Consider the following 21,973-nt stretch of genomic DNA (forward strand, 5'->3'; position numbering starts at 1 on the left):
CCTTGAGAAGATGCGCTTGGAGTGTTGTGTTCATTGTACTGTACCTCTCTTCTAAGCTTGTGTATGCAACACTAGGCCTCACATGCTTGTTCTAGATTCCAGGCACGATCGACGAGCGTCGTCTATTTGTGCCAGAATTGGTTGATACAGTTTTCTGACTTTTAATGCTCTTCGATATGGGGTTCTGAACGACTGCGCGTTCATAATAAGGATGCCAGATTGTTTTACCAAGTGACTTCGAAGAACACGAAAAATATGTTCAGAAGTTATCATGATATTCATTTGTTTACATACCCTACGAACATTTTTGCTGTAGGACGGCTGAATAAATCGTTCTTAAGCTTGATTTTAAAAATGTTGGCTGAATAAGCTGTTATTCAGATATCACTGATACTTGAGTATGCCTTGAATTCTGTGCCCACCTTCTTGACTTAACTTACTTCTTAACTTCTTATGTTATCTTCTACTATCTACAGTTTCAATTCACCTGAATACATGGTAATTTTTGGGGTCTCCAGTTAGCCTAGTGGTTAAGGCTTTGGATCGACAATCCGGAGACGGTGAGTTCGATTCCCGTTCCGGTCGGGAACATTTTCTCGACTCCCTGGGCATAGTGTATCATTTTACTTGCCACACAATGTACAAATTCATGCAATGGCAGGCAAAGAAAGCCCTTCAATTAATAACTGTGGAAGTGCTCTAATAACACTAATTTGGAGAGAGGCAGGCCTAGTTCCAATGCGAACGTCGAGCCATAAAGAAGAAGAAGAAGACATGGTTATTTTCGCAGAAACATCTATAAAAACTCTTAATTAATCCACCTTGCGGTGATGGCGCCTTTCCCGTGCCATCGAAAACATATTTCAACACAACTTGTTACTTGAGTTGATCAATATCGCATTTCCATACGTTCAACAAAAATCCATTTCATGGAATCAGAGGTCATATCGTTTATCTGGCTTTTGGTTTATGAGCCTTAAACTCTTGGAAAACAGCCGCAATCTTGAATTTTGAGACACCATTTTGGATTTAAGTCCGGCAGCTTGGAAACTCCCCAACTAACAATCACATACTTTACAAGCACCTTTACGACTAATTTATTCAGTATGATGCTGAAAAACATTTGGATAATTTTCATGCACAACCTTTGTTCGGGGTTTGTTCACACAAATTTAGGAAAACTTTAAAGCATAGTGGTGTGTACCAACTGAACTGTTTATTGTTAAATCATTTAACAACTATATAGTAAAGCTGTTATTCAGCTTTATCAGAAATGATTAAAATAAATGAAATGCATTTTTTTTTCAATTTCCACGAGAGTTTATGATTGGCACTTTTGCTGTGAACAACTATTGTGAAATAATAACTACACATAAATTTACCTTAATCAAGATTCGAACTCGAGACCCGTTGATTGCCAGCCGCATGCCTTCCGTTCTGCGCCATCCTAGAGATGATGAATGAGGCGCTCAAGTAAAAACATAAACTTCCCGTGGTTTAATAATGATCAGATTTCGACTTCTATTGAGTAGTGGTGAATTAGCACAGAATATAATGGTGAACAACTGAACAACACATCAATTCAGCTGCTGTTCAGTAAAAATAACGTGTTTTTAATCCTGTGCTCTAAGTCGAAGTAAGATGAAACGAAAGACTCGTGAATAACACATTATACAATTATATGTGCTAATTTTTACAAGAACTTCACAAGAAGCCGAAAAAATGTCTTGTTAAGCTTTTTTGTAAAGGAGTCATCGCGAGTCGAATAAAAATCATAATAAACCATTCAAACGTGTTTTAAACTATCATTGTTATGCCAATACGAAAAATTGAACATTGGCTACTTTTTCAATTGAAACAGCATTTGTACAGTAATGTCTACGGCATAATTTAAGTTCAGCTATCATTACTATTATAAAGCAACAATTCAACACGCATGCCTGTTTGCGGCTTGCGATTGTTGGGTCTGGTCGTCATTTTTGGACTCCAGACTGTTCCCCCATACCAGATACACCCATATAAAATGGTTTTAGAACCCAAAACTCCATTAAACAGCCGCCATTTTGAATTTTGAGACGCCATCTTGGATATTCTGATCGCTACTTTTGAACTCCGGTTGTCCCCCCAATTGTACGGCTTTAGAGCCTAAACCTCCATTAAACAGCCGCCATCTTGAAGTTTATGCCTCCATGTTGAATTTTAAGATGTCATCTTGGATATTTCAATCGTTATTTTTGGACTCCAGACTTCTTTACAATACCAGATATACCCGTATTGCATGGTATTAGAGCCTAAAACTCCATTAACCAGAAGCCATTTTGAATTTTGAGCTGCAATCTTGGATTTCAGGCCACCACACGGTGTCAAAATTTCGATTATTGAACATTTATGTACCTCGGATTTTTCTTTGAAAATGATTAGTTTTTGGGCTATATATTCATAATCGGAAAACTAGAAAATATTTCATCGGCGAAAATTCTTCCATACATTTTGTATGGGACGTTTTTTGGGCTAAAATAGTAATTATTGATATTTAGTATGAAAAATAGCCAAAAACTCAGCTAACTCAAATTTTCCCCGATACAATATTTTAATATTTTGCATTTATACATTATAGCCGAAATTATAACATTCTATGAAGAAAAATCCGAGGTACATGAAAGTTCGATAATAATCAAAATTTTGACATGCGCCAGCTTGGATATTCTGGTGGTCATTTTAGGAGTCCAGACTTCTTCCCCATATCAGATTGACCCATATTGCATGGTTCCAGGTCCTGAAACTCCATTAAACAGCCGCCATCTTGGATATTTTAATCGTCATTTTGTTCTCCAGACATTCTTCCAATATCAAATATACACATATGGCATGGTTTTAGAGCCTAAAACTCCACTACACAATTGCCATCTTGCATGTTGAACCACCATCTTGGATATTCGGGTCGCCATTTTTGGACTCTGGACATCTTAACCATACTAAATATGCCCATATTTTCTGGTTTTTGATCCATATATTACATTAAACAGCAGCCATTTTGAATGTTCAACTGCCATCTCGGATTTTAGACCGCCATTTTGAATATTCTGGTCGCAATTTTTGGAGTTTAGATTTCTTTCCCATACCAAATATACCCATATTGCATGGTTCCAGGTCCGAAAACTCTATTAAACTGTCGCCATCTTGAATTTGGAACAGCCATCTTGTATTTTAGACCACCATCTTGGATATTATGGTTGCCATTTTTGGACTCCGGACATCTCCCGCATACCAAATATACCCATATTGCATGATTTTAGAGCCTAAAACCCTATTTAACAGCCACCATCTTGAATTTGGAGCCGCCATCTTAGGCTGCCATCTTGAATTTTGGGCCGACATCGTGGAATTTCTGGTCTCCAGTGTTTATTTTCGCATAATATTCATCAACCATAATTAAGGACCATTTTTAATGCAAACAATGCGGTAAAATTCCGGTTCGATTCGAGCTATAATCCGAAAAAATCGGCCAATGGGAAGTGCCTTAAAAAAAGTGAACTTTTTTGCGCACAGACATACATACATACACACATACAGGCATCATCTCAATTCGTCGAACTGAGTTGATTGGTATATATGACTAGCCCCTCCGAGACTTCTATCGAAATTCCCTTTTTTAAGTGAACATATAGCCTTTCAGTTCACTTTGGTGAACGAGAAAGGCAAAAAGTTCTTTAGTACATGAACTATTGATGTAGTCCTTGGGGCAAATTGCAGTGTCCCCTATACTGGTTGGTCCAAGGAGAATACTTCACTATTGCAGAAGATACATTTTTGAAAGATTTCTTGATAGATCTTCCTAAAATTTCTAGAGATTTCTTCAGGATTACGTCCAGGGACACCGTCAAAAATTGCCATGGGGATTATTCAATGATTCATCAAAAAATGTCTGGAATGTTTACAGAAAGAAGTTTCTTGTATTATTTCTTAGAATAATTTTATCAAGAATTTCTCTTAGTACCCCTTCAAAATGCATTCATATCCATGGCTTTCTTTGAGCATTTCTCCAGGGATCCCTCCAGAGATTCTTTCAGGAATTTTCCTTGGTACTTCTTAAGAAGTTTCTCAAGAAATTTCTCAAATTCTACTTCTTGAAACTGATCCACAGGCTTTCTCAGAAATTTCTCCCGAATTTCCTCCTGGGATACTTTAAGGGATTCTGGATAAATTTCTGTCAAAGAATGCTTCATAGGCTCATGCTTCTATTCCTTCATGTATTTCTTCAAACATTTCTGAAAAAAAAACTTACAGAACCATTGTCAAAAAATGTTTCATAAGTATTGAAAACTTTCCTGGAAATTTATCTAGAAATTCTTCTTGGAATTGATAGTCGATTTTTGAAAAAAAAAAGACAATTCCTGGAGAATTTATTTTCACATAGATTCTTTGTGAATTGAATTCCTCATTGGTTTTCTTGAGATATTTCTCGGGATCTCCTGATGGATTTTCCAGAGGAAACACATTGAAGAGTTTATTAGAAAATTCCTGGAATAATCTTTGAATAAAATTTTTAGTCGATTTCTGAATGTGATTTTGGAGAAATCTATGGACTTATTTCTAAAAAAAATCCTGAATACTTGACAAAATTCATAAGTAAGCATCTGCATTCTGCAAGGATTGCAGAATAAGCTTATTATAAGATATTTCTGGAGGAATTTCCATAGAAATTCATGGGAAATATTTTTATTAAATTTCTTACAAAATCCGTCGATAAATTATACTTCCAAGGAATGCCGAATAAATTTGTAAGAATGTTTAGAGAAAATTCTGAACAAATATCTGTTTAAATTCAAAGTAATAATGCAAGAATCTCTGAAGAAATCCATGCAGGATTTTTTGGAATTTTTGGACACAATCGAGTGGGAAGGTTTAATGGAATCCCGAAAGTATATCCTTAACAGTTTTTCTGAAAAAATGTTTGGACAATGTTCTGGGAATATCTATTGAAAAATCTTTGAAAGAATTTTTGAAGTGATCCCTGTGAAAAATTCTGAAGGAATCTTTGGAGAAATTCCTGATGAATTTTCTAAACGCATTCTTTGAAGAATTTCTGAAGTAATTTTTAGAAAATAATCAGGAAAAGACTCATAGAAATCAACCTGAAAGAGTTGTTGTAGAAATTCATGAGCAAATTTTTTAAGGAATCCCGTTAGAAATTTCTTGAAAAATCTATGAAAGAATTTCTAAAAAAAAAATCTCTGTCGAAGTTTTGGTAAGAATCCCTGGTAGATAATTTTAGAAAGAGTTCCTGGAACACTTTCTGAAGAAATCCATAGAAGATTTCCTTGGATTTGGAATCCTTGGACAAGTATATGGAGGAATACCATAAGAAATTTTTGAGGGAATCTCCAGAGAAATATCGAAGAATTCCTGAAAAAGTCTGTGGACGAATTACAAAAGAATTTCTTGGGGAAATTTCCGGCGCAACCTTTGATTTTCAAAGAACTGAACGTGATTCTGTGAAGTAATTCTAGAGGAACCCGTGGTTGATTTGCTGAAAGGATTCTCGTTCGGCTTCTTGCAAATGGAGGATTTTAAAGGCAACCCATAATAGTTTTTCCAGAGCAATTTTTTTTAGAATTTTCTGGAGAATCCTTCAACTTAATATCAAAAGGAAATTCTAGAGGATGTTCTGCAGCTCAATTATTTAAACAGTTTACATTACATAAAAGAAAGACTAAATAGATGAAAAAATATGCGAAACTGTTATTGCTCAACAGCACAATTGTGCTGGTTCGTCACGAAAAGGATAAACGAGGAGATTATTGAATCAGGATCGACTGTATAATCAACTGTTTCTTGGTGCTTCAGACTCTAGTTTAATTTAAAAACACTTCACTAATACTTAACTTTTGCAAAAGAAAATAAAAAATGAATAACTCTTTTAAAGAAAAACTAGAAAGGACGAGCAAATTCCTTTTAATTCTACTACTGTGCTTATCTTCGGACAGATAGGCCTATTTCGTCTGTGACTTACAGACTTCTTCAGTGTCAAGTGCTCGACACTGTCGAGCACTTGACACTGAAGAAGTCTGTAAGTCACAGACGAAATAGGCCTATCTGTCCGAAGATAAGCACAGTAGTAGAATTAAAAGGAATTTGCTCGTCCTTTCTAGTTTTTCTTTAAAAGAGTTATTCATTTTTTATTTTCTTTTGCAAAAGTTAAGTATTAGTGAAGTGTTTTTAAATTAAACTAGAGTCTGAAGTAACAAGTTCTACTAAAAGCTCTAAAGTAATAGTAAAGTGTTTCTTGGTGGTTTTTCAGTCTAACGTTAAGTCAAGACAAATGCTACTTGTTTAATAACGACGTTTCGGCTATTGGACTCGGCCTTCTTCTGGGGATCTGTTAATTGATTTTACATGACATTATACATTTACATTTGACAAGATCTTTTTAACGAAAAAAACTCTAAGGGATCCCCATGAACGCTCCGAAACGTCTATGAAAATCCTTGAAATCAACTGAAACTTCCTAAAACCCCTCTGAAACAACATAAAATTCCGTAAATCGCTCTGAAGTGCCTGAAAACCCTTGAAATGTTTCTCAAACCACTTGAAACGAACTGAAGCTATCTTAAAACCTCTATAAAACCCCCTGAGGACCTCGGAAACGCCTCTGATATCCCTGAAACGTCCTTAAAGATGCTTATGAAAACCCCTTCATTGAAACTCTTAGAATTGAAACGCTCCTAACATGAAAACCCGTTGCTATAGTTCAACCATTTAGTGGACTAAATTCGGAACTCTATTTTAACTATTAGCTAGTTGTAAACTGAACGTGCCGTTCAATTTTGTAGAAGACAGCATCCGTTGAGCAAATCAGTGTTTCGAGATATGAGTTTGACTTTCTTTACCACTATGTGCCATCTAGTGGATGAATTTCGAACCAAGGTCTTCCTTGGTCTTTAAGGCACAAGTTTCCCAAATGGAGGAGAACCTATCTCTGGAGCCGACCTACGGAAGGTCTTCCTCACCAGTTAGCTCTTAATCCACTGAACAACTTTGCCGAACAAGGCATGCTTCTAGTTATTCATTTTTTTTGAGTTACTAGAGCTACGTTCATCAATCTGGCAACCCTGCTTGCCACACTGTCAAATTGGGTTGCAAGTTTGCCATTATTATGCAAAGTAAGTGTATACTGTTGGCCTGCTCGAACCAGAGTGCGTGCAGAACGTTCCCGGGAAGTGTTTGATATTCTGGATGGGTTGCATTCGGTGGAATTATGTCAGCCAAAATTTGGTCAAATGAGCCTCACACAAGAATGTGTGTCCGGTTCTTAAAGTGTATGTGCACCAATGTCTCTTAAGATAGAAGAAGCCAAGTCACTTTGAGCATAATCATGAACGACTGGTCGAAAGCTGTAAGACCATAAGTGTGACCTTCAATGCTGTTGAAGCACTTGGTCAGCATTGTAAACCCAATTAGCTGAATAGGTTGTGTGAGTTCAGTCCTTGTGGTTAATTGTTCTGACAGTGACGATCGAGTAGAGTCGATGATGTTAGCAAACAAGATGTGAGCTCGACGTATTCAAGAAAACCCACAAACACGTTAGCGCCCCGATGGGGAGTCTTTCACAACCGGAGAGAAGCAATTTTTCTTACGAAATGGCAACGTACCAGCTGTGTACGTAGCTGATCCGTTTGCATTAGGGTGTGATGAATTTGAAGAATGCCATGAACTTCTGTATATTTTTTATTTTTTTTTAACAAATGTTGTTAAACCTTCTGTTTAACTGTTCAAGAAAATTTTGAAAAAAAAATCCGTTTCACCCTAACGTGCATAACCATTTGTGGATGACTGATATTACCCCGGGGTGCAAATTTGTTTAGCTTGCTGCTGCTGTTTGGGGCAGCAGCCAGTCAGCGTGGTGAAGATGTTTTAAATATCAAGAGGAAGTCAAGACGACGCGACGTTGATGCGCGATGGATGTGCCTATAACAACACATAGGGAACCGGTTTTCAGCAGAAGCACCACCAGCAGTGGTAAAATGTCAACTTTATCACCAAAACACCAAAATAGAAATATCAGCTCCGATGCAAACACAAACCGCATCGTGAGTTGGATTGGTGCTAATTTGCGAGCAAAGATGTTCGTATATGCTGTTTTCGTCCATGGGAAGATGATGATGCTTTTGGTGTCGAAATGTTATGACACTGGGAGATGGAGTTGGTTTTAGCATAAGTCTTAGACACATAGAAGTTTTGAGAGAGTAAGGTTTAGAGGAAATATTATAGTAATTCGTGCAAATATTTAAGAATCAAACAATAAAAATTAAAAAAAAAATAAATAAAAAAAACATAACGAACCCACGGTGACATTTTTGCGGGGTTCCCTAAGAAATTTCTTTCAGGAATATCTGACTGAAATTATGAGAACTTTCTGTAAACTTTCTGACCATTTTCCGACTCCGTGTTCGTACAACTTTGTCATCAGATGGTGATGTATTTTCGAGAAAATCGTTTTAAGTGTTACGTCTGCTTGTCTGTTGCAAAACTAAGATAATTCCATGATAAAAAAGTGATTGCTCCTTATTCAATAGATTTCGATAAAACTTTATGAGAAAATTCCTTATTTAAGCTTTTTCCTGATCAAGTTTGTAACAAAATTTTGACAATATTTGATTGGATTTTGGAGATGCATTGTACATTTCCCGGATATTTTTTTTTAATTTTGCATCGAAAATCATTTGCAGTTTCAACCAGAAACTTTGGGACAAAGGGCTGCCAAAGTAATACTAAATGTGTAATCATAGAAATCCTTCTTTTCCACTGTACATTGTTATTCGAACAGATATTTTTCTAAAATTTTACCAAGAAGTCAAATTAACAAAAAAAATCTAAAAATTTCATACAAAACTCCACTCAAACTTATCCATACATTGTCAAGAATTATGTCAAAATTTCTACCAGATTTACATTAACGAAATTTTCATATGTGACTGCACTCCAAAAATGTTGGTCAAGACAACTAGTTTTTTTTTAAACAAGGTCAAAAAAAAATATACGAGTCAACTTTTCTAGACGCGAGATGACATCCGACACTCTTTATTCAGTCGCGGTATAAGAAATTAAACCACGGAGGTTTTACTTACCTCGTGTCGATATTTGGTTAATAAACTGCCGGAATTCTCGTTTATACCTTATACATATACATTTAAGTGGGAGAATTCACTCTTTGATGTGAAAACGGCAACGATGAATAAATTATTTAAAGTGAATGAAGCAAGTGTGCCGGTGGTATTGAAACCCATAGATTAGATCCAAATTTATGATAGATTCCGAAGAAAAATCTCAGAAAAAGAATTATAACGTATTTGCTTGGAACTTTTCTCCAAGGGGAATTTCTTGTTGAAACTCTGATGCAATATCTGGAGTAGTTGCTGAACGATTTCCGTTGCCATTATCTGATAGAATGTTACCATAAAAAGTTATATTATTACAGTTATTGCCAACTCTGGTAGCTTACACATAAAACATCGACAAAATTCTGAAATTAGCTGCAGACGAAAGTTCATGAAAGTATGGAAAGTCTATAGTGCTATTTATTGTTTTATTATGTGAGATTGTGAAACTATTGAGAACTTGCGCTACAGGTCCTAAGCCCTGGTAAAGAAGGAAGGTTGCGATGGCTGTTATTCATGGCCATCGTGTAAAGAAAAAAAGGATAAACTCCAATGCCAAGGTGTCATGCGACCCATGCCGAGGGCTGAATGGTTGAGTGGGTTCTAAACATGCTCAACCGCGAACGGAGCCTGGGGTGTATCAGGGCGAACACCCCAGTAAGCAGTCCTTACTGCACTACGGCGGGGCACTGGTGCAGCGGACATTTATATCCCTAGCTACTCGTGGGATCAAAAATGAGTACCGTTATCCGGGGCCAAATGGATCACTTTAAAACAACTTTTGCGGATAACATCAGTGCCTGTTCAAATATTGCCAAAAGAATTTTTGTAAAACCAGTACCCAGTGGATCTCCATGGAACCATGTGACAGAATATTGTTCAACAAATTCAAACTTTGAGTTAAATAACTTCAAATATCAAAATATTGGAAATGTCACTTTGGGGAGAAATTGATCAGTATACAATTAAGCATCGGTTGGAAAGGAAAATTTCCTTCACCACTTAATTTTGCTCTTCTAAAACCGAATAACGCGTCTAAAATCTTACAACTAGTGAATTTAATACTTAATTTAAATTTAATGCAAAATTAAATTTCGAAATTTCCCCTTAAACGCCTAGAGGTAGGCAATTTCATTTGAAATAAGTGATTTATATTACAATAAATGACTATTTCTTCATAAAATGAACTTTTTATAACTATTTTATGTTCTGAATAGCTGCATAACATCCCAACCAAGACTCCACAAAAATGTTAAAACGAAGAATTCACGGGAAGTCCTATTAGCAATTGATTTTTTAGCAGCAGTGATTTCAGCTAAATGAGAAATACATTGCAAATTCCTTGAAAAAATAAGGCAAAACTAACTTTTCTAAAAGATTAAAAGTCTACACTCATCTCTAGACATCTACGAATCAGATCACGTAAAAAGTTCAGGATCATTACGACGCTGAAGAGTACCTAGTATGGAATTACAATGTAGTACCCGAGTGATCAATTTCACCCCCCTGATCAATTTGACCCCGGTTTACGGTACACATTCTACAAACAACCCTCAAGGTGACGACTGCCTCTTTCAGTCGTGTGAGAGCGAAGTGGAGAATACTCTGAGTCAGCTTGGCCTTGCCGAAGACCAGCTACTCAGTAGTTCGCAGGAGAAGATGGAAATATCCTGCCCCTCAACGCCTACCTCCCGGAGCAGCACATGTTTCGACAAAGCTGATCTAGATCTACAACCGCCACCCCCCCCCCCCCCCCCCCCCATCGACCGACTCCAACCTGCTGGACATGGAAGATAACGAAGATGAAGGTATAAGGATCGTCATCAACCCCCAAGAATCTTTAGCAAGTAGCAAAGGATCCGAAGATAACAAGGGTTCTATGGAATCCAAGGGGGCTCCGAGCAAGAAAATTCCCACACTCACACGCTCGCAGAGGAAGCAGCTTAGAACTCTCCGGGAGAAGGGAAAAGACCGGAATGAGGCCTTGTCCATAATCCTGAATAAGGAAAGCGAGCCCACTTCCTCAACACGCTCGAGAAACGACCTAGACAAATCCGCCACAGAGGACCCCAAACAAAAAAGGGTGAAGCACCATCTGGATCTAAGAGAGCGCGCCCAACAGTCCTCAAACCGCGCGCCTTAGAAAAACGTGTCTGGAAAACAAAACCCACCCATGAGGAAAACAGCTGGTATCAGCAACAGTGATATGGCCAAAAGCGTGAAGGTCGGGATAATACCCAAAGACTTTCCCACCGTCCAACTCACTACAGTCCAGCTAGACCTTCTACAAGAAGCACTCCTGCTCAGAGTAGTTCAACAGCGAAACGAGCCAATAAAACCCAAATCCACCACTCTCTTCTACAAGTCCGGTTACATGGTTCTAATCTGTAAGGATCAAGAGACTGCTGAGTGGTTAAAGAGAATACCCAACTAGCAAAAGTAGCTGCATAAAAGCTTATAAAACAAATGCTTCTGTGAAAGTGGTTGAGTAAGCTCTTATACAGCGAAAATGTTAGTTGGGTATCCCCATCCATGAAACCCTGGGAAGGTGCAGAGCTGATGGCAATGGACGAAGTGGCGATTCCACGTCCAGAGATGATCCGAGCATACTTCCCACAAAGCTCCAGCTATGACGACGACCGAATAAAGGCTCTCATAGAAAGCCAAAATGACATCACAACAACTAATTGGCGTATTGTGAAACGATCCATTCTGAAAGGCATTCATGTCGAATGGATCTTCCTAGTAGAGGGTGCGTCGATGGAAGAAGTCCAAATACACCCTCAACTACCGATTTGGTGAAATCCAACTAAGGAAGATTACAGATCAACCGACTGCCGATACCGCCAATCCGACTGGAAGGCCGACCCAAGAGCAATCTGAGGAGGCCTCCTGTTCGGGCAAGATTCGGCTAGCTGGAAGGCCGACCCAAGAGAAATCTGAGGAAGCCTCCGGTTCGGGCGAGGTTAGTAAATCTCACCCCAAAAGCACCATAAAGGCTAGTCAGTCCGCCTCTAAAGGAAAAGCTCGAAGCTTACATGCGACTACCTGCTCTAGTGGGACCAAAGGTATCTAAACAGGGCAAAGGGAGTGCAAAAGCGACAGTTTGACCACAGAGGCGAAACTGGCGGGCCAGGTCGCTACAGGGAAGAGAAACAACCCAGAATGTAACACCAAACGACACCCTGATGATCCACAACATCCAAAGCCGGACAGTCGTCGTCCGAAAAAAAACGGGAACCCCGGATATGGCGACTAAAGTTCTGCAAGTGAACCTCCACCATGCTGAGAGCGCCACGGGTGTGCTCTGTCGGAGGTTCACTAAAGAGAATCTAACCGTGGCCCTCATTCAAGAGCCATGGGTCAATAAATCCAGAATACAAGGTATTTCACAACACTCATGTAAGTTGGTATATGATGACAGCCATCTTGCTCCTAGGGCGGCTATTTTATCACATAACAACTGTAAATACTTTCCAATTTCAGAATTCATAACAAGGGACATCGTAGCTGTCGGGATGGAGGTACCTTCCGCTAGAGGGAGTAGAGAGATCTTGATGGTCTCGGCATACTTTCCAGGTGACGTGGACGAAATCCCTCCTCCAGAAATAGCTGCGCTCGTAGCCTACAGCGGCCAATGCAACATCCCCTTCGTCATAGGGTGCGACGCAAATGCACATCACACTAGAGGTGAGTACCTGTTACAGTTTCTCTCTTCCAAGAACATTGACATTTGTAATGTTGGTACAAGCCCACGTTTGAAAAATCTACTCGCCAGGAAGATTTGGACTTGACTTTATGTAGTCGGTCTATCTCTGATAAAAAAAAAAAAAACTGGCATGTTTCTGAAGAAATATCAATGTCAGACCACAAACACATCATCTTCGAATGGGAAGGGGGTCTAACGATAGAAAAAAACGTTTAAAGATCCTAAGAAAACTGATAGGGAATCCAACTCAGCTATCCTACAATCTGAAGAGTACATCATAGAAAGTCTCATCAAGTCCATTACACAATTGGAAGATGCGTCCAAATCCATTAAAAACAAAATCCTTAAGGTGAAGTTATGACGAAGCCACACCTCGATTTTTCAAGAGCACAAATCTGAAGATCCCAATATCGGTTTGCGTTGAAAAGTTGATCGATTGGTCACCACCAGCGAGTGACCAATCGATCAACTTTTCAGCCTAAACCGATGTTCGGTTCTTCAGATTTGTGCTCTTGAAAATTCGAGGTGTGGTTCCGTCATATCTTCACCTTAACGCCTACCAAGAGAGCTGTCCAACTAAATCAATTAGTTCGAGTAGAGACGTTCCATTGTGGAATAAAACTCTTGAAAAGCTTAGGAATACTGCGCGTAGGGAATTCAACCGTGCCAAGCGAACCGGCGATTGGAGCCTATGCATATAGGCCCTGACGAACTACAACAAAGAAATAAGGTCAGCCAAATGGAAATCGTGGATTCTAATGTGTGAAAGCATAGAGAATACACCCGTAGCTGCCAGACCCCAAAAAAAACTTTCAAAAGACCACTCCAATGGTGTGGGTAGCCTCCGAAAGACGGATGGTTCACTCACTGTAGAGCCTAGCGATACACTGAGCGAATTGTTAAAGATCCACTTCCCTGATTCAAGCCTTGAGTCGAGCATCGGCGGCCAAGGCACTAGAATTGCTGTCTCAGATCCACAAGAGATCCAATCATGGGTTTCTGGATCTAAAAAAGACGTAATAAGGGTTGCCATGGAAGCTTTCACTCGGGCCAGGGTTGAGAGGACTGTGAGATCTTTCGAGCCATTTGATGAACGCAAATTTTTTAAAATACTTTTTTTCATTAACTAGATAGAACAGTATTTATTTTTTCAAAAAACAAAAACCGGAGTATTTTATTTTTCTTTCCAGAATTTTCTAGAAATTTCACTTGAATTCCACCATTAGTCCCCCTAATAGTTGGTTAAAAAGCTATGGGAAATACATTACGGAATGTGTACTTGGGTTTTTTTTCGGGAGCAGTTACAAAATTTTCTCAAGGGATTTTACACGAAGTTTCTTTATAAAATCCATTAACTTCCGTGAAGATCGTGTAACAACTTAACGAAGTACATCACATAACATAATTGTGGGATTTGACTTTGATCCATAAAATGTCTGAAAAGTTTAAAAGGGGTGTATCCAGTGCATAGTAGGGTGCAACTCATTTTTCAAAAAAAAAAAAACTTCCTCAATTTTCAATTGAATTTCAATCTTGTTATGAATCTTTTCCCCATTTTTTTTCAAAGACACAAGCTTTTAATGATTTCTTTATTTTTTTTTAATTTTTTTTCATAAAAAAAAATAACTTTAGGGTCAGATAACTTGGAAAATCGTTTCAACATGGATAAATATAAAAAACCGTGCAACAACATGTATTTCACAAAAAAAATGAGAATTTCAGATAAATTTAAATTGTATTCTTCTATAATTTCAGTATTAAAATGAAACAAATATTCAATTATTATAACATGGAAGCCTTAAACTTATTTTTTTGTGGTGTTCTTAATTAAAACAATATTTTTATGTGGAAAATGCAAGGAAACTTTTTTCTTGAGAAAAAAAAATCTTTGCTGTATTTCATATCTCAACATATTTTGCAATTGCCAGATACTTTGAAAAAACAAATTGCCAAAAAAATCATTCTTTATTAAAATTTTACATGGAAAATTTGGCTTTTATGCATGTTTTGGAACTTCTTGGTGAAAAAAAGAAAAAATGATAAACAAAATCCCAAAAAAATCATATTTTGAGTGATTTTGGAGAAATTTAGCGTTTTACATTCGTTTATTCGAAAATCAATTTGAAAAAGATTCATTGAAAAATATTGAAAATTGAGAAAGTGATGACACTTAAAATTAAAGCAAATTTTTTAACTCGAAAATTCAAATTTGAGGCGTTTGTTCAACCTGCAAATTTAAATATTTTGGGTGAAACTCGCAGGTTTCTCGTTTTATGAAATTTGAATCTAGAAGATCATACAAATGTCAGGTTTCAACAACTTTTGAAAAATATGCCGCACTCAAGTGAATTCATTCAGGCATTTTTAGAAATGTTGCTTATGTATTATTCACAACGTTCACAAATTCTGTCAGAAAACCAACAGCCTCTGGATTAAATTTCAGAGAGCCTTCAGACCGAGGAATTTTCTTTATAACCTGATCGGCATATGATTTTCCAAGTTGAACAAGCAACGCAATCAAATAAAAAAGACACCTGTGGTGTAATTGACATTAAGGCAATGTTTTTAGTTAAAAATGGTTCTTTTACTTCATACGTTTCTTGGACCGTTTTTTTTTTAGATTCTAACAACATAATTCAATACCTAATATTCCAAGCAATATTTTGATGACTCATTTATCTCGTTGAGGTTTTGAGAACCGCCATTAAATCTTATACCTTTTGTTTTGGTTTTATGATGATTTTAAGAGCTTGTTCTAGTTTAATTGACTGAACATCTTTACTTAAGATCAATTTCAAAGAGATTTAAAAAAAAATTAAAGCGAACCTGGTAACACAGTTAGAGCAAATACCAATTGCCTATCATGCCTAAGACCTGGGAATCGCACTTCCGAGAATATCCCAAAATTTGGGTCCTTCTTCGGAATAGAGGTAAAATCGTGGGTTCTAAGATAAACTTTATTAGCGTCAAAAATCATGGTAAGAAAGATGAAATAATTAGAAAAAAATCAATGGGGTAAATTGGAACCCAAGAAACATGTAAAGATATCTGATAATTCTCTTCTGCGCTCCGAACGGAAATATATTTACATTTTTTTAAACAAATCTCAATAACAAACCTTGGCTAAGCTATACACAATCCCTTTCGAAATACTATTCGCTCACCACTTTGTCTACAATTGCTGCTACTCGGTAAACAATACCGTCGACCGTTGAAGTGAAAGGCATCCCCGTTACTGCTAGCCACTGACCCTTGGACTAGCTAGCTAGCCCTTCCAAAAGCATAAAAAACCAAATTGCCCAAAACAACCATCCAAAAAAAAAAGTGACCCCAAACTACTTACCATTTTGAAGCTGCTCCGTGCGTTCACTTCCGTTCTTTCCGTTCGTGACGTGTCGTTCCGACCTGTCGACGTTCGAGGTTCGAGTCGTCCTTCAGCTGTCGCGTAGCAGTAGTTGTAGTAAAAAGTGAGCGAGCGCGCGATCCGTACCGCTGTTGGTTGGCGTCCTTCAATTTTTCACTTCACACAATGCACACAATTCTGTCGTTCACCGCCAGGAGCCTGCGAAACTGCGGCGAAGGTACTGGTCAAACTAACGCACTCACGCGCGGTTACTGTTTTTTTTTTTTTCGGGGGGCACACTTTCACACAAATTCTCTGATCACGAGATACTCTGGTTACGCACCGACGCTGCTACTCTGTTCCAATAATACCTGTATAGAAATGCATACAGAAAAGGAAAAACGGATGAAGGAAATGTGGAAACCGCACACAATTGCCGCCAGATGCGCGCCGACTTCCGGTTTCGAGTTTTCTCAGCTTTGAGGGAACCGACGATAGGGGGGTGGACGAGAAAGCGGGTGGCGAAGCTTTCTTCCTTTTCTGTCTTTGGCGATGAAGGCTTGCACGGCGATACGATGGAATGACGACGTCGAGAAATGTTGCTGCCTGGGCTGCTGTTGGTTCGGTTGCTCAAGAGAAATGCACTGGATTGAGTGGTTGGGAAATTGCTGGTTGCACAAAGCGCTGCACTGTTGGGGGCGGCCAGCAGCCACCCTCTGCGGGGGTTGGATGAAAGGTTTGCCAGAAGGTGGCAAAGGTGAACGGTTAGAGTTCGAATAGTGCGGTTTCGGGTATAAGAGGAAAGACTTCATATTAATCAAATATTATTTCATTCTAATAAGAAGTAGGTACCGTAAACTGGGGTGTAGATGATCAGTGGGGTGAACCTGATCACTCAATTAGACAGCGTAACAAAAATTAACTTTTTGTCTGTCTCAAGAGCAAACTTATGTGTCTCCGAAGGATTTTGGGCCGCTAAATCCGAATCCGGGCTCAGATTTGCTCTAATACGTCACAATTTTGAGCTATACCTCAATTTATAGGGCAAAATATGCGATTTTGGGCTTTTTTGACTGAAAGCCATTAAGCAAGGAAATATTTTTTTCAAGCAATCAAAAGGTTAGTTGGTCAATTAACATCTAAATTAACGACTCATGCAAAATATTTCGTTTTACCAAAACGAATTTGATAATTTTAAGCGTTTTCTGTTATGTACGATATTTCCCATACAAGTCACCCTCCAAAAATTGCATGCAAGTTTTCATACTAATATAAAATGCTTAAATCTATCAAATTTGATTAGGTAAAACGAAATATTTTGCATGAGTCGTTAATTTAGATGTTAATTGACCAACAAACCTTTTGATTGCTTAAAAAATATTTCCAAGCTTAATGGCTTGCAGTCAAAAAAGCCAAAAATCGCATATTTTGCCCTATAAATTGAGGTATAGCTCAAAATTGTGACGTGTTGGAGCAAATCTGAGCCCGGATTCGGATTCAGCGGCCCAAAATCCTTCGGAGACACATAAGTTTGCTCTTGAGACAAAAAAATGTTGCGCTGTGTTACCCACGGATATCGACTTTCAAGGAAGTTACAATTCCATTCTAATGTTACGTCATTGGATTGCGAATGGTTAAAATATAATTGTTGCCTCCTTGAAAGTTGATATCCATGGGTAATTGAGTGATCAGGTTCACCCCACTGATCAACTACACCCCAGTTTACGGTACCTACATATATTTAGGATTTTAGGTTCTTAAAATTGGCATTGATTTCTCCAGGTCTCGCTTGGAACCTCGGTACAGTGCCAACTTTTATTTTGAAAATTTCCCTGATTTTCCTAGACATAGACTTGACAATTGTGATAAATTCTGTCAAACCCAAATAAATTATTAATAAATCACGATTGAAAGAAGAATACTCTGGGAAGGAAGAATTCGTCTCAATTTTTTCATGAAACACCAAGAGGGTTGCATCGAGATGACCATTGAGGATAATCGTTATGAATGCCAAAAGAGACTCACAGATAATCATGTTAGAAATTTATAAAGTATTTAACTTGTAAATATTACAGCTAATAGATCACACTCAGAACTATGAAAATTTCATATTAGATAACGGCCCAGGATTGGGCCACCTGCTTGCCCCAAAAAATGTCACAAGCAATAATACTGATAGTATTCAAGAAACTGACTAGAAACTCTTCCACAACCAAGTCAAGACTTTCAAATTTCAAAATCCACCACGGGTCTTAAAAATTTATCTCAGGAACCCCTGGAACATCATCTCGAAATATTCTGAAATTACCTACGTATCTGATAATAAAGATCGTCAAAAAAATAAAAAAAATTAAAAAATAATCATTTCGCCAAGCATTTTGTTGGGAAGAGAAAGCAATTGGTGAAGTACTAGATTGAAAGTAAAGAGCTGGATTTTTGTATGGTGAGATGATCAGTTTTCCATTTCCATTAAATGGTGCAAACAGAGCAGGTTATATGATTTCTTGCCTGATTGCATGTTGTTTGAGCAACAGTTTGGGTAGCTGTGTTGTTGTATTATTTATTTCTTGCAACTTCAACAACACAGTACCTAACCCAAACTTTTGCTCACAACAGCATCAAATTAGTAAAGAAACCATATAACCTGCGCTGTTTGCACCATTTTATTGCAGAAATGGAGAATTGATCATCTTACCATACAAAAATCCTGCTCACTACTTTCATTCTAGTATTGTACTGATTGTGCCCTAGTGCAAATTATGCAGTCGGTGGAATAATCGTCTCATATTTCAAATTCCAATTCAGGATATATATTTTCGGTTCCAATAAAAACATACCTACTCTTGCAATCGATTATAGTATCTGCTGTTAAACTTTCCAGATCTGAATTTTATCGCCGTTGCTGTCGCAACCTCATTGGACACCAAGCTGAGCACGACTGTTTGTTTTTGTACTCGGTTTCATCGCTGGGGTCTTATTATAGGACCCTTCCCATCCAAAGTGTTAAGTTAAGCGTTTTGAACGCAAAAGAGGACGTATTACTGTTTACTATTAGCGTATTATGATGTCGCTGTCAGAAAATAGAACAATATATTACTGTTTGATCAACATGATTTGTCAAATAAAATAAAAAAAAAACCAAAAAAAATATGAATGTGAGCTTTGCCCAGGTTTTGTCAGTGCATTTTTTTTTCTGATATTGCACAAACTTTACCCGAGTTTCTTTTTTCGTTCCTGAGATACGTCTTATTTGTGAAATATGTAGCCATTTCTATGAAAATTCATATTTTTGGAACAAAGCATCAAAAACGAGCATGTTTAGCAATCAGAAAAAAATATGAGCTAAACGAAAAAAAAAATTGTAAACAATGTTGGATTTACTTTTTCTCAAGATTATGTCAAATTGTGTGCTGTACAACTGATCGGCATAATTTATAAAAAAAATGTATCAAAATAGGGTTTTTAACGACAGCTTCCACCGTTAAGGAAAATTCGATGAAATTGCTCTGCATTGAGGTCAAATTTTAAAGAAAATTAAAAAAAAACACAACTTCAAATCGTCGAGCATCATTTTGTGTATGACGAACGAGGTTTTCCTGGACGTGTTGAACTGTTAGCGGCGTCGCGCTTGGTGAACAGATAATAAGTTGAAAACCCTCATCTTTCAAGGGAAGACAACGTAAAAACAAAAAAAAAATCTTGATAATGTAGGCCTAAGTGTCTTAGTTTATCTGTTAGGTAGCTCAAGAAAATCTTTAAGATAATCAAAAGCTTTGACGACGACTGTTTTGTTAGACTTTTTGGGTTTTTTTGTGGCGTTTCAGTCTCTTCGGGGATCAAAAACAACTATATGTTGGAACGTTGGAAATAGCAACCATATAGTTGTTTTTGATCTCCGAAAAGACTGAAACGTCACAAAAATACCCAAAAAACTTTAAGATAATCGTAAAAAATACAGAATTTTACGTGATGTATTGAAAATACGTTTGATTGAATTAAAATAAGCCATTTCTAGGTAATATTCACAGAGCATCCTATTCGAGCATCTTTGGACAATTTCATGAATTACTGTTTCGAAGCATTGGTTATTAAACCCCTGGAAAAACCCTTCCAGAATGATATAATGACCGAAATCCTGGTGAAGTTTTCAAAATAACAAAAAGATATAGAGAGTTGGTTAAGTAGCATTCTGCACATTTCTGAAGAACGGAATTCATTTAAAATTATTGGGATTTTTTTTCAATATATCCGAGTACAAATATCAAAAATAGTAGAATGTATACTTTTTATGAAATGAAACATTTGATAGAGTCCTGAAGCAATTCTATTTTCAGCAATATTTAAGAGAGATTTTAAAACTCATTTTTGGGAAGTTTGATCTCCAAATGATATAGCAGTAGAGATCAGTGGAAGCAAAATTTATTTCTGTGATACTGGGAGTGAGTACGCCAATAATGGAAAAGTCTGCTAAGTTTTAGAGGAAACCCTGCAGTAAATCACTAGAAAAAAGTTATCTGATAAACCCTGGAGGAACTTCTTAAGAAATCACTGACGAATCCCCAGAATAAATCTTGAAGATTTTTTTTACAGAAATTTCTCAATAAATGGTGCAATCACCACAGAAATTTCTACCGCAATTTCAAAGTTATTTCTGTCAAAATTGCTAAAGAAATTCGTGAGTCACATGAGGAATTTATGCAGAAATCCCTGGTGGGGTCCCAGCAGGAAGTTCTGTAGTAGTTCTAGCACTGGAGGAATCCTAGTTGAAATTTCTATAGGAATCACAGTCAAAGTCCATCGAAAAAACTCAGGGAGAATTCCTGAAAAAATATTAAACAATTAAATTTAAAAAGTCATTGGAGCATTCCAAGACGAATTCCTGGAAAGTTGAAGCAGGGATTCCTGGTTATATCTAATAAGGAATCTCTGGGGGAATATTTGAAGAAATTCCTTGTGAAATTCTATCAGGTATTCGGAAAAAGAAGGATTACCGTCGTATCTCAGAAGGAAACTTCTATGGAGAATATCTGGAGAAACTTTAGGAGAAATCATAGGAGTTTTCAACGAAATCCGAGGAGAAAATCCTTTAGAAATTTCATCAAAACGTGCTGGATAAGTTCAAGCAGAAATTCCTGGGTTAATCCTAGCAAATACTCCTCGAGCAGGAATGAAGCTTTTTGGGGAGATGGAGGTATTACATGAGGAAATCCATCATCATCTAACTCCATGGTTAGTTCCTGAATTAGTTGTAGAGCAATCCGAAGTGGAATATCTGGAGACATGACAGTTTTGTATTTTCCACTGCCGTAAATGAAATTATGTGCACTTCTGAGCCTCACAGCTTTCCAATCATAATCACACCAACAGATGACGTTTGACGTCTAATCAGTTCCATTTGAATTCGATTTATGAACATATAAAAATCAAAAATTAAAAAAATAAACGAGAAAGGCTAAAAATCACTGTTAGTTTAATAGCATGATCTTGAGGGTAATTTTCTTTTAAGAATGTACATTTAAACAAAATTTGAGAAAAATTTTTTTTTTGGTATACCGTAACTATATATAACGTAACGAAAATAAAGATGCGGTTTCGTTATATCGAAGTAGGACTGTACTTGAGAAGATTTTCGTGCATCTATTGGATCTCGTAGAGGAATAATTGAAAATCTACTGATATTTTTTTTATTATATTTTTAAAAAGAATCAGAACCATATTTATAATGAAACTTAAGAATCTTAAGAATCTTAAGAAACTTAAGAA

General features: G+C 37.3%; 1 protein-coding gene across 5 annotated transcripts in view; it reads right to left on the bottom strand.

The window, feature by feature from the left end:
* The window catches only part of LOC109420237 (probable chitinase 10), a 254,076-nt gene that overhangs the window by 224,635 nt on the left and 7,468 nt on the right, over nucleotides 1-21,973 (bottom strand). For all 5 annotated transcript variants that reach the window (XM_062853763.1, XM_062853764.1, XM_062853762.1 and 2 more), the window contains exon 2: nucleotides 16,211-16,581. Coding sequence is in view for 1 of the 5 variants with exons in the window: in XM_062853767.1 (XP_062709751.1) it covers nucleotides 16,211-16,213 (3 nt within the window). In the remaining 4 variants the exon portion in view is untranslated. The remainder of the gene's footprint in view (nucleotides 1-16,210; nucleotides 16,582-21,973) is intronic.

The sequence above is a fragment of the Aedes albopictus genome, chromosome 2 (genome assembly GCF_035046485.1).
Source record: "Aedes albopictus strain Foshan chromosome 2, AalbF5, whole genome shotgun sequence".
In the NCBI taxonomy this organism is placed as follows: Eukaryota; Metazoa; Arthropoda; class Insecta; order Diptera; family Culicidae; genus Aedes; species Aedes albopictus.